General features: G+C 44.3%; 1 protein-coding gene across 1 annotated transcript; it reads left to right on the top strand.

The window, feature by feature from the left end:
- Nucleotides 1-9,928: 9,928 nt before the first annotated feature.
- On the top strand, nt 9,929-12,692 carry LOC139409994 (neuropeptide FF receptor 1-like). Its single transcript, XM_071155412.1, has 3 exons — nt 9,929-10,289; nt 11,550-11,649; nt 11,828-12,692. The coding sequence occupies exons 1-3, from the start codon at nt 9,929-9,931 to the stop codon at nt 12,690-12,692; spliced, it is 1,326 nt and encodes a 441-aa protein (XP_071011513.1).
- The last annotated feature ends 251 nt before the right edge of the window (nt 12,693-12,943 follow it).

Raw genomic sequence — 12,943 nt, 5'->3', positions numbered from 1 at the left:
TGATGCTGCCACCACCATGTTTGACAGTGGGGATGGTGTGTTCAGCTGTGTTGCTTTTACGCCAAACATAACGTTTTGCATTGTTGCCAAAAAGTTCAATTTTGGTATCATCTGACCAGAGCACCTTCTTCCACATGTTTGGTGTGTCTCCCAGGTGGCTTGTGGCAAACTTTAAACAACACTTTTTATGGCCATCTTTAAGAAATGGCTTTTTTCTTGCCATTCTTCCATAAAGGCCAGATTTGTGCAATATACGACTGATTGTTGTCCTATGGACAGAGTCTCCCACCTCAGCTGTAGATCTCTGCAGTTCATCCAGAGTGATCATGGGCCTCTTGGCTGCATCTCTGATCAGTCTTCTCCTTGTATGAGCTGAAAGTTTAAAGGGATGGCCAGGTCTTGGTAGATTTGCAGTGGTCTGATACTCCTTCCATTTCAATATTATCGCTTGCACAGTGCTCCTTGGGATGTTTAAAGCTTGGGAAATCTTTTTGTATCCAAATCCGGCTTTAAACTTCTTCACAACAGTATCTCGGACCTGCCTGGTGTGTTCCTTGTTCTTCATGATGCTCTCTGCGCTTTTAACGGACCTCTGAGACTATCACAGTGCAGGTGCATTTATACGGAGACTTGATTACACACAGGTGGATTGTATTTATCATCATTAGTCATTTAGGTCAACATTGGATCATTCAGAGATCCTCACTGAACTTCTGGAGAGAGTTTTCTGCACTGAAAGTAAGGGGGCTGAATAATTTTGCACGCCCAATTTTTCAGTTTTTGATTTGTTGAAAAAGTTTGAAATATCCAATAAATGTCGTTCCACTTCATGATTGTGTCCCACTTGTTGTTGATTCTTCACAAAAAAATACAGTTTTATATCTTTATGTTTGAAGCCTGAAATGTGGCAAAAGGTTGCAAAGTTCAAGGGGGCCGAATACTTTCGCAAGGCACTGTATAAGCAGAAACGTATCTAAATCAGGCAAAATAATCATGCACCCCCTGTCAAAAAATCGTTCTGCAGTCTTTAACTGTAGCCTATGGCACATGTTCTATATTTGCGGGTTAGGGTCGGGTGAAGGCCTCAGATTTTCACTTTATCACATATAGTTGGGTGGTTGGGGATGAGTTATTAGCAATTGCGGACAGGTGTGGGTGTACAAACAGCTCACCCGTGCACCACTGGTCTGCATACATCTGCATTTTGATCTCGGGACATTCAGAGGGCAGGTCATTTATGTAGCTATAAATTGGATAAAAGTGGGCCCCAAAAGTATCCATGAGGGGCCCCGATAGAGCAGTCAGAGGATGTTGACAGTTTGCCATTGATTTTGGTGCATTGTTTTCTTTTGGTCAGGTTGCTTACCCCCCAGCCAGGTGAGGAGATGGGACCGCCGGTCATGGTGCCGACAGCTAGACAGCAGTGCCTCGGACTCCCCAGCATCTGATGGCAGTGTCATGCACAGCCCACTCTATACCCACTCCCCCTTCCTCTCTCCCACAGCTACCAGCACTCCTCCCCACCCTGCTCCTCTTTCTAACACATCTCCCAACATCCCAATATTTTCCCATTCCTTCTCTCTCAGTACGCCTTCCAGTTGTCCTAGCACGCCACTTTACCCCCACTCTTTCACCTCCAGTGCCCCTGGCACCCCATTACGAAGTCAGGTGACATCTTCCAGTGTTTCTGGCACCCCATTACGAAGTCAGGTGACATCTTCCAGTGCCCCTTGCACCCCATTACGAAGTCAGGTGACATCTTCCAGTGCCCCTTGCACCCCATTACGAAGTCAGGTGACGTCTTCCAGTGCCCCTTGCACCCCATTACGAAGTCAGGTGACATCTTCCAGTGTTTCTGGCACCCCATTACGAAGTCAGGTGACATCTTGCAGTGTTTCTGGCACCCCATTACGAAGTCAGGTGACATCTTCCAGTGCCCCTTGCACCCCATTACGAAGTCAGGTGACATCTTCCAGTGCCCCTTGCACCCCATTACGAAGTCAGGTGACATCTTCCAGTGTTTCTGGCACCCCAGTACAAAGTCAGGTGACATCTTCCAGTGTTTCTGGCACCCCAGTACAAAGTCAGGTGACATCTTCCAGTGCCCCTTGCACCCCACAACATGTTACCTTACACAGGGAGTCATCGTTCCATACCAGGAGTAACATCTCAGGAAGTAGGACTACATGTTGTGGGCTGGAGAGCTGTCCACCATTAGCTAAAGGGACAGTAACCCGTTCCAACCCTGAAGACTCAGTAACCAGCCCTAAAGCTAGATGCCTAGCGGACAACACTCCATACACAGACATGTTCAATATTAAAGAAGATTCTGAGATGAGAAGGAGCAGTGAAATGAAGAAGACTTCAACACCAAAGGAAATTACTGAAAAATGTTCTCCTGCCAGAGCTAAGACTTCCATATCATCACATGCCAGTCCCACTCTGAAAGAATCTAAGATTCCACAAGCTGACCCACGACTACGAAAATCAATGAAATCATCAGCCTCACCTGATGTTTCTTCAACTGAGCTCGACCGTGGGACGCCCATCCCAGGCAGTAAGCTAACACTCACCTCCATCTTCTCCTACCCTTATGATGTACCACAGCTCAAAAGCAGTCCACTTAAAAGCCCTGAGAAGTCATCTCCTCAATCAACTACAGCACATCAGAAGCACAAGTCTCAAGATAAGACAAGTCCTAAGAAAAGTCCTAAAACCAAGACCTCTGATTCACCTAAATTAACACCTGCACCTTCTTTGTCAGAGAAGCAAACAGACAAAACTGAGAGTAATTTCAAGAAACCATCAAAACCTCAGAGTGTTGTTAGTAGTAAGGCAGACTCTGCAGTGTCACAACATGTTCTATCCACAAAAACTACAAAAAAATGTGCTGGAGGGAGCCGGCCAACCATCAAGACTTCTCCTTGTGACCCTAGTCTTAAAACTAAAGGTTCTGCTAACAATGCTTGTGTGCCAAAACCAAAGGAGGAGAGTGAGAGACCTCCCCTTCCTAGCCTTAGAAGATTGAAGCAGGTATTTACAGGCCTTTATCAGCAGAGGACTGTGGTGGCTAAACCCTCCAGCGAATTGAATGGGGTGCCGACTGACACACATAGGCTGTTTAAGACCCCTTCATCCAAGACCTCCTCCCCTAAGACCCGCTCCCCCAAGACTCCCTCATCCAAGACCAGCTCCCCCAAGACTCCCTCATCCAAGACCAGCTCCCCCAAGACTCCCTCATCCAAGACCAGCTCCCCCAAGACTCCCTCATCCAAGACCAGCTCCCCCAAGACTCCCTCATCCAAGACCAGCTCCCCCAAGACTCCCTCATCCAAGACCACCTACCCCAAGACGCACTCACTCAAAACCCCCTATACCAAGACCCGCTCCCCCAAGAAGCCTCAGACTAGAGTTCTTCACAGATTCACCCAGGATCCGAGGATCCGAGATCCGATCCAGGATCAGAGCCCATCTATGCAGCCCACCTCCAGCAACAACCCAGAAGGGAGACCTGCAGCCTCAACCTCAATTCTGGGCAGGAGTTTAGAGCTAAAAATTAGTCAAGGTTTCCAGAAACCAGACACACCCAGGCCAAAGAGCTACTCCCCCAAGAGCAAACCAACAGGGATTTCACTGAACTATAGGGGTACTGGTACTCCTTTCCGGGGAAGTGAGGGGAATCTAACAACTACCCCCACTTCTAGGGGCCTGGCAATCCCCCATGACTGTCCATCTCAGACCAGGAGTTCTCTGAGTAAAGCCTCATATTGTGCCAAATTACCATGGGATGGAAAGAGGGAGAGAGAGAGAGAGAGGGACAGGGAGAGAGAGAGGGACAGGAAGAGATGGGAGAGAGAGAGGGAGAGATGGGAGAGGGAAAGGTGTCCACCCTCACCGAGGCACCCTCACCCAGCACGGGGCCCAATTCCACAGCCAAGCCGGGAGGATCATCCTAAAGAATGCTTTAGAAAGAAAGACAAAACTACTACAGGACAGGAGGACTTTAGAACTAAAGTCAAAATACCATGGGCACCAACTCAAAAACCCTCTAGCTCTCACAAGAGTTGGCCAAATGTACCCTCACCCTGCCAGAATCCTCCACCTGCGAGAAATGGCCCCCAGTCATACTCCAAAAAGATCAAAGGCGCGCACTCACCCTCAGCTCAGACTAAATGTAAGTTAATATGGATTCAGTACGTGAAAGAGTATACTTTTGTTGCTATGTAATAGTAGTCATTCTACAAAATCTGGTGTGTGATGGGTGGAGACATGGGTAGAAGTGAGTGTGTATGTGTTCATTTTGAATAGCTACTTATCTATCTTTCTGTTCTCTGTTCTCTCCATACTGTAGCTAAAGTACCAGGGGAGAAGACAGACTCTCAGCACATCAGCTCCCCCCCTACAACACAGAAGGTCCCTCAGGAGTCAGTGTCCCCTCCCCTGTCCCCCCGCTTCAGACCCGGCCCCAGCAGTCCGGAGCTCATCCATGCCATTGTGAGTGCCATGGGCTATCTGTTTGGTGTGCCACCCACCTCCATCCCTGGCCTCTGCCCTTCACCTGAAGACCCTGGTACGTCCTCCACCACTGACCCATCAGCTTTTAACTCAGACCCCATTCAGCCCCCCTGGACTGAAGAACTACGACTCATCCGGCAAAGACTCAGTGAGCCTGGCTTAGGGCTCAACCCCCAGCCTCCCGACCACACCCAACCAGCCTCCAGACCAAAGGACACACACACAGGACAGGTGAAAGAAGGCAATTCGTTTCTCTCACTGTTTGTTTGCGGCTCTGTTGATTTGTTTTTAAGCCTGAGTGTCCTTACCTAGAAATGAACCCTTTGACAATGTGCTTTCACATCGATCCTCTTCTATACAGAGGGAAGAGAGGCCTGCACAATCAATGGCACCATCACTGAGAAAGAATACAAAGATGTGAGTCACACATGGGATAATAGCCACACAATACATGTTTACACACACAAAGCCACCCCCTGGCTGTAAGATATCTCTCTGGTGTAATGCGTGCAGGCTGTAGACTCAGAGTACCACACTTTATGGACAATACACCGATGTGTTCTTCACAGCTTTATTTCATATTTTGTGAGTCATTTTCTTTGTGAATTCCCAGGTGAGAGGAGATAGGATGAAGATGAGGATACTGTAGCATGCTACACTGCAGAGCTGCAAGGAGTCAGAGAGCAGCTGTTCAGACAGGACTTGACTGACTGACTGGTGGAATCAGAAGATGTTCACGTTAACAGGCTGAACATCTGCTCATACACCTGGGTTGTGTTTCTAACTCTTTCTCTGGATATAATTATCTAATAAATACAGAGTCAAATACTTTATGTACATATTCATTTGCTGTAAGTACTGGCAGTTCAGCTCTTTGAATTGATGATTTCAATGCTTGTGATACTGGTTTAATTTTAGATGGATTTGATCTTGCTTTCATTTTGACAAGCAGTTAGCTGGAAAATACAGGAAGCTGGGCATGTTGAAGTTTGCACATGTGACCACAGGAGGGCAGTCTCATGCCAACCTAATGCAAATCCTAGTCATAATGAAGGGAGAAATGAAATCTAATGTACAGATTGTCAAATTGTCAAAACAAATGTACAGAGCACTGTGCTTTTGAATCATTTCTATGTGGATATTGAACATCAATAAAACTTTTGAGTTATGGAGGAGCCTAAATCTATAAGACATTTTGTTTAGGTTTGATTGGATGATAAGTTAACACGACACGCTGATATGCTTACCCTACAGCACAGACAAACTCTTGTCTGAGGTTTCTTTATTAACCATTCAGTCACGATATTAACCATCCAGTCACAATATTAACCATCCAGTCATGATATTAACCATCCAGTCATGATATTAACCATCCAGTCATGATATATACCATCCAGTCATGATATTAACCATTCAACCAACTACATTTCCTCATGTCAGATAGTGCAACGACTCCATTTGCACTGATTGTATGTATGACACACACACACGCTCTGCTTTGTCATTACTGACTGTCCAAACCACTCCCTTCGCCTCTTACGGTTGTTTCAAGTCACTTTGTCACATTTTTCAGATGTAAGTGGAATATTATAGACATATTATGTAGCATGTATTGTAAAGCAGAAGGCTTCAGTAAAATGGTATTGGTGTGTATTCCATTTCTGCCCCATGCAACATCGCACAAGATCAACTTTTCCACATTACTTGTTACCTCTCTCTCTGCTTGACAAAATCATCAGCCCACAGTGTATCAATGAAATCCGGGACTATACTCTTATACTTTATGCAACCCAAGTTTGTCAGCAATGCATAGTGCACTACACCATGGTAGTACATCAGAGTGACTCTCCACTTTGCCCTACCGTATTGAAGCTTGCTGATGGAGGATGATGCTGTTGTTTTTACAGTCCCATCCATACGGGTATGTTCTTTGGCTTTACCTTCCAACCTAACTTGATGTGAATTGATACATTGATGATGCAAGAACATGTGTGTTCTGCAGTTCTTAAACTGTATAAGTAAACTACTGGAATGTACTGGATGCCAGAAGACACAGACCTAATGGTGACGGGGAGTGAGGACATTGCGGTTGTTCTTCCTACCAAGGACAACTGCAATGTCCTCACTTCCTGTCGCCATTGGAATGCTTTCACATTATTCCAACCACCCTAACTCATTGTCTGGTCAGTGTTTTGCTGGATAAAAGAGGTTTCAAGGCAACTCCCGGTGAACAGGGAACCTTGACTTTCAGCTGCTCTTAGAATTATAGGTTTATTTGGAAAAGAGATTTCAAGACAGGAATTTGTTGCTTTCAACTGTTGCTGTGTCAATACCAATGAGAAATATTTAATTAGTTAATTCTATCGTGAAATCAATGTGAAAGCATTCCAATGGTGATAGGGAGTGAGGACATTGTGGTTTCCCTTACAAAATACTGCTACCTGCTCCACTGGTCCTGGACATGAAGAAAGCTATTTTCAACTACTTGCAACAATCCAAAACTGAATGTCTGAGATGTACAGTAGACTGGGCCATAAATGAGGAATGTCAAATGCTCCCCTAGGAGCATGAAATGTATCACTTGTACTTTCACATCGCTTATTTGCATAATTATGTTGTATTTGAGCTACAGCACTTTGCACCCCTGCTAGAGCACGCGGTTGATGTATTTTTATGGTTTCCCCAGGTCCTGTAAATGATTGGCTCGCAGATGAATATTACTGGGGCTCAACACAATTGGTTTGTAAGGATATAGACACAGATTGTTTGATCCTGAATTGATGTTGCTCTCTCTGCTTGTACCCTGGGGACATTTGGTAACATGTTTTCCAAGCTAAATTATGTCTCATTCACTGACTTCTGATGGGATTGGTAATTATGGTATACCACAGCTCGTCAACTTTTTCTCTCGTTTTGAAAGAAAAGCCTATACGTATTTGAACAACTTTCATCATGCAGTTATACCATTTACACGATGTACTGTCCCTTTATGCAGGATGCCTACAGTGCAGATGTTTGCTCGAGATATATGGATATAAGCAGTGAGTTCATGATATGAGCTGATATGACAAGTGCAACCACAAGTAGCAGGGTAATGGTGAAGCTAAAACATGAGTGTATCAGTGTTGACTTGTGACAACAGTGTTGACTTGTGACAACAGTGTTGACTTGTGACAACAGTGTTGACTTGTTTCAACAGTGTTGACTTGTGACAACAGTGTTGACTTGTGACAACACTTGACGCTGACAATGGGAGTAACCCCGTAGGCCTAACACTATTAATTCCTTTCGCTGACTTCAGACAAATATATACGTATTCCGACATGGTAGGGTGATTTCATTATTGGAATTGCCAAGTAAAGGAATACTCGAGATCATTGCTTTTCTGCGAAAACTGGTGATGAGTAGCCTGAGGTGTCTAGAACATCTCCAACTGTGGCGCACGCACGACTGCGCTGTAGCTATAAAAGCCGTTCACGTGCACCGTGTACGCCTCCTCGTTCGCCCGACGCATAGACGGTTGTGAGGATGAGACACACAAGCAAAAGAGCTTAATATGCATATGAAAGTGTTTTAGTGAGGAAAAGTTTAATCGTTCTCTCTGTATCTATTTCTTAATTTAGTGTGCAGAGTATTTACGATTTGGTTATTTTTTCTTCTGTTACTGCACGGGTGGAGGTCTTTGAAAAGGCACTTAAGATATGGTCTTTATTCTATAAATCATCAACGGCTTTTCTTACTATTTTAAGTCTAGTATAGGGCTTTCTTTGTCAACGGAATTATCTTGATAAGGTAGGCGCTTTCACTTTATTTCGGAAAATGTAAGGCGAATTAAATAGCAAAAAGTATGATAACTCTGTAAAATTATCGTAAAGAAAATAAAATCCCATTCCATTTAAAAATTCTGATCCATTGAAATGTACCTGTTGTGAAAATGAGATTCACTCCTATGTCAGCATATCTCTGTGAACACTTCACTAATGTGTTGAGAAATAACACCAAATATTTATAGGCTATTGTATCACTTTATTTATTTAAAATGTTTTATTGAAATGTGAGAAATAGTTACATTATTTTATTGTTTATACATTCTTTCATTGTTTATTGTTTGAATGAAATGCTTTTGGTTTTGAATGAAAGCTTAATCTAAAAAACATTTCATGATTGGTTGTGTATGTTTATACAGTTTTATTCACTTGATAAGCATATCATAAGCATAATGTTATATTTAAATAGATCATTGTTAAAGTGTAATGAATGAATGCGATGCAATCAGAGATATCAGAGCTAACTGACTTGTTGAATTATTATGTAAAACATCCCTGTTGACATACCACAAGGCCAATGACTTTCACAAACACATCTCTCATCCCCTTTGAAAAACAGAATGCATTCAGTAAAGTAGAATGGGTGTTGTGCCATCCAAGATGAATGGTTGTCATAGAGAAGTTCTCATATTCCTTAATCGACATTCACCGTCTCGCTATAATTACAACAACATTGCCGTCACCTAATTGCATAATTCATTGAGGCTTGTTATGCATAGCATTGTCGCTTGATGGAGACAGCTTACAAACAGACCAACTTGTGGCCGATTACTAGAAAATACTGTAGCGACCTTAACCCAACACCTTGTGACATCGTCGTGAGGTCCGGCTCGCTTGGGATAACAGTTAAGGTGTTGGCTTGAAAGTCACATAACCTGGGTTTGAGTCCCGGTCGGGGCTACATTGGTGTCAGAAGTGGGAGACTGTGAGACCATCGGAGAACTGTGTACACGTGAGAGACTTGGTATAGAAAAGTGTGGGGACACTCTCTCCTGAAGGAAGGAGGTAATGTAGCGACCTTAACCTAACATCTAGTGACCTCGTAAATAGGTTTGGACTTCCTGCCGTAACAGTTAAGGTGTTGGTTTGACAGTCACTGAACTGAGGTTTGAGTCCCGGTCGGGGCTACCCCCTGTATTTGCTACAATACTGTACACCACAGGAGGTTGGTGGCACCTTAATTGGGGAGGACAGGCGTGTGTTAATGGCTGGAGAGTATTCAGTAGAACGGTATTAAACACATAGTTTCCATGGTTTCCATGTGTTTGATGCCATTCCATTCTCTCAGTTCTAGCCATTATTATGAGCCGTCCTCCCCTCGGCAGCCTCCGCTGCTGTATACTGTACATTACCCTGAGGTCCTACAGTGGATTGTCCTAAACAACTATACACTGCAGTGCATTCTGACTGGATCAACTGGACAACCATATCGATCTACTAGTCAATAAATTAATTGAATTTACCAAAGTGACAAAAGACTGATAATGTGATTACACTTTTTTTTAAAGACACCAAATACTTCCATGTGATAAATATATATATATTTTTTTAGCCTATGCCTGATACTTTCCTCCTGGTCTAAGAAGATGGAGGACACATGGGAACTTCAACTGACCACTACTCTTTACATGACCTCTGACCTGTTACTATCCACAAACCTCACCAACGTCACCAACTGCACCAATACCAACTCCAGCTGCACCGTCTCTAGCGTCAAGCTCTCGCCTTATTACCAACACTCCCTGACAATAGCAGCCAGCTACACCCTGGCCTACCTGTTCATCTTCCTGCTGTGCATGGTGGGTAATGGCCTGGTGTGCCTCATTGTTGTGAGGAACCGTCACATGCGGACGGTCACCAACCTCTTCATCTTCAATCTGGCTATCAGTGACCTGCTGGTGGGCATCTTCTGCATCCCCACCACGCTGGTGGACAACCTCATCACAGGTAACACCCTACTGCTATAGAAGAATGGCCAATCTCCTGTTTCTGTAGTATGAGGCAGCTTGATGTACAAGTACACCCATTGGACAGGAAGCTAGTCTATCGCAGGGGCCTTACCCGTAATCCATCTCATTAATGCTGAGTGTAAAGCAGAGAGGCATTGGGTCCTCCCATTTTTAGAGTCTTTGGTATGACTCAACTTGGGTTCGAACCACCCTACCTTCAAATCTCAGAGTGGGGACACTAACCACAAGGCCACTGAGTTAGTTTCACCCTACTGCTATAATGATTCCATAAATTAATAAATGCATGATGCTTTGAATTGATTACGGTTGGCCTTGATGAAAATAATGATGCAACCTTTAGCGAGAGACAGTTATTGTTTATAACAGATTGGCCAGTTGCCTTTAGCTATTGATAATGACGATTATTAGGAAAAACAACTCGTGCCTTGAAAGAAGCATAATTATAGCTATCACTAGTGTTCATTCACATGTAATGTATGATTCAGTTTCAGCACGGGTCTACATGTCTATGTGGTTGCACATACACCAGCCCGGTCAGCTTTGCAATGGTTAAGATCAGTTCATTCCCACAGTACTGAATCTTCACACATCTCTGGATCGCCATCCGGTTATTTTTGCTTTTTTTAAACTATTATTTATATTATTTTATTATTATTTATCTGTTTACACATGGACTTGAGGAAATTGCTGATTAATGTTTGGATATTTGCTGGAGTCTCAGAACTGAGAGAATAGTAGTGGGCCTGAACATGATGATCACAGCTGTCTTTCATTTGACAGCCTGATGAATTACTTAACATTTTTTAGACAGTTCTTCACAATCTCTTCATGTTTTACAACATCAATACAGACATTAGTTGAGTCTTGGCAGGAAAAGGGCTTTTAGAAAACCCCACATTTACAAAAGTGTGAAACATGCATTGCCACAAAATCAGGCTTAACTTAAAATAATTACCTTTTCAAGGGTAAATTATTTCGCTGGGCAGGTACAAAGACTTCCTCCACTTTATCCACTCTTGTCTAACAGTTTATTTCTGTACCTTTCATACAGGTTTGAAAAGTACAAAAGCATGAATATAGTGCTCCTGAAGTTGTTATCCCCTTCATTATTCTGACCAAATCCCGTATACCAAACTCACATGTACCAAACATGTCAAAACACCTTTTCAAAGTGTGGCTATTGATATGTCTGGCAGCTCACTAATAAAGTATTATTGTTGCTATTGATGTTTTGCAGGTTGGCCCTTTAGCAATGCAGTGTGTAAGCTAAGTGGTCTGGTACAGGGGATATCAGTGGGTGCATCAGTATTCACCTTGGTTGCCATCGCTGTGGACAGGTAAGTCCCCTCCCCAAAAAGTATCTACACATGGGAACTGGAAGGGGATAGTGAGGCTCTCATCTATGCATGTTAAATACTTAATGTTGTACAATAAACAGTTGAATCTATGTGGCAGATAAATCGCTCAAATGAATCATTTAATCACTTCTCATCTATCTCTCCTTTCTCCTGTTAGATTCCGCTGTATTGTTTACCCCTTTAAGCCCAAGCTAACCCTTCTTGTTGCTAAGGCAACTATAGGGCTGGTATGGGCTCTTGCGTTGGTTATCATGCTTCCGTCGGCTGTGATGCTGATGGTGGAGCAAGAGGAGGGTCACTACATGGTATCCAGTGACAACCAGACCTACCCTCTCTACTACTGCTATGAGACCTGGCCTGACCCGGAGATGAGGAAGGTTTACACCATGGTCCTGTTCACACACATCTATCTGATGCCCCTGGCTCTCATCATGATAATGTATGGCTGCATTGGGGCCAAGCTCTACTCTACAGCTGTCCTGTCCAGTAGGGGGCACCCGGACGTCAAGTCCCCCATCTCCCAGAGGAAAGTCAAGGTGGTTAAGATGCTAATCGTGGTGGCCCTCCTCTTCATGCTGTCCTGGCTGCCTCTCTGGACCCTGATGCTCCTCACAGACTACGCCAGACCTGAAGGGGACCAGCTGGACCTTCTGACAGGCTATATCTTCCCTTTCTCCCACTGGCTGGCCTTCTCCAACTCCAGCATCAACCCCATCATCTATGGCTACTTCAATGAGAACTTCAAGAAGGGCTTCCAGGCTGCCTGTCACCCTAGATCATGTTGCAGCGTGGTCCCTCAGGAACAGGTGGTGAGCAAGGCTCAGCGGAGGCACAATGCCAGAGCCCCCCGGAACACAGCCCTCAGTGCCAACCTTCTCACCACCCTGGGGGTGAGGAACCGCATCTACACCGACAGCGACCTGATGGGCTGCGTGTGTCTGGAGATGGAGCAGAGGAAGGAGGAAGGCTCTGCAGAGGCTCCTGGGCAGAGGGAAGTAACAGTAACGGTAGAGTGTCAATAAAAAGGGGTGTTCATGCAGAGGATGCGGATAGACTCTTTCCAATGGGAGTTGCTATGTGTCAGGTGTGGAAGCTTTGCAAGGCAGTTGGGTGGACAACAACAGTGGGGTGTGTATGCATGGTGAGGTTGGAAAATGGACAGGTTGGAGATAAGAGCGCAATAGTGCTGAGCGATTAACCGAAATGTAAGTTATTTTTAGTTTTCTTTCTGTGAGCGCAATCTGCAGTTTCTCTGGAGATAACTCAGACCAAG

The sequence above is a fragment of the Oncorhynchus clarkii genome, chromosome 5, assembly GCF_045791955.1.
Source record: "Oncorhynchus clarkii lewisi isolate Uvic-CL-2024 chromosome 5, UVic_Ocla_1.0, whole genome shotgun sequence".
NCBI lineage: Eukaryota > Metazoa > Chordata > Actinopteri > Salmoniformes > Salmonidae > Oncorhynchus > Oncorhynchus clarkii.
Note: the sequence above shows the minus strand (reverse complement) of the source record. Positions and strands in the feature narration are given on the sequence as shown.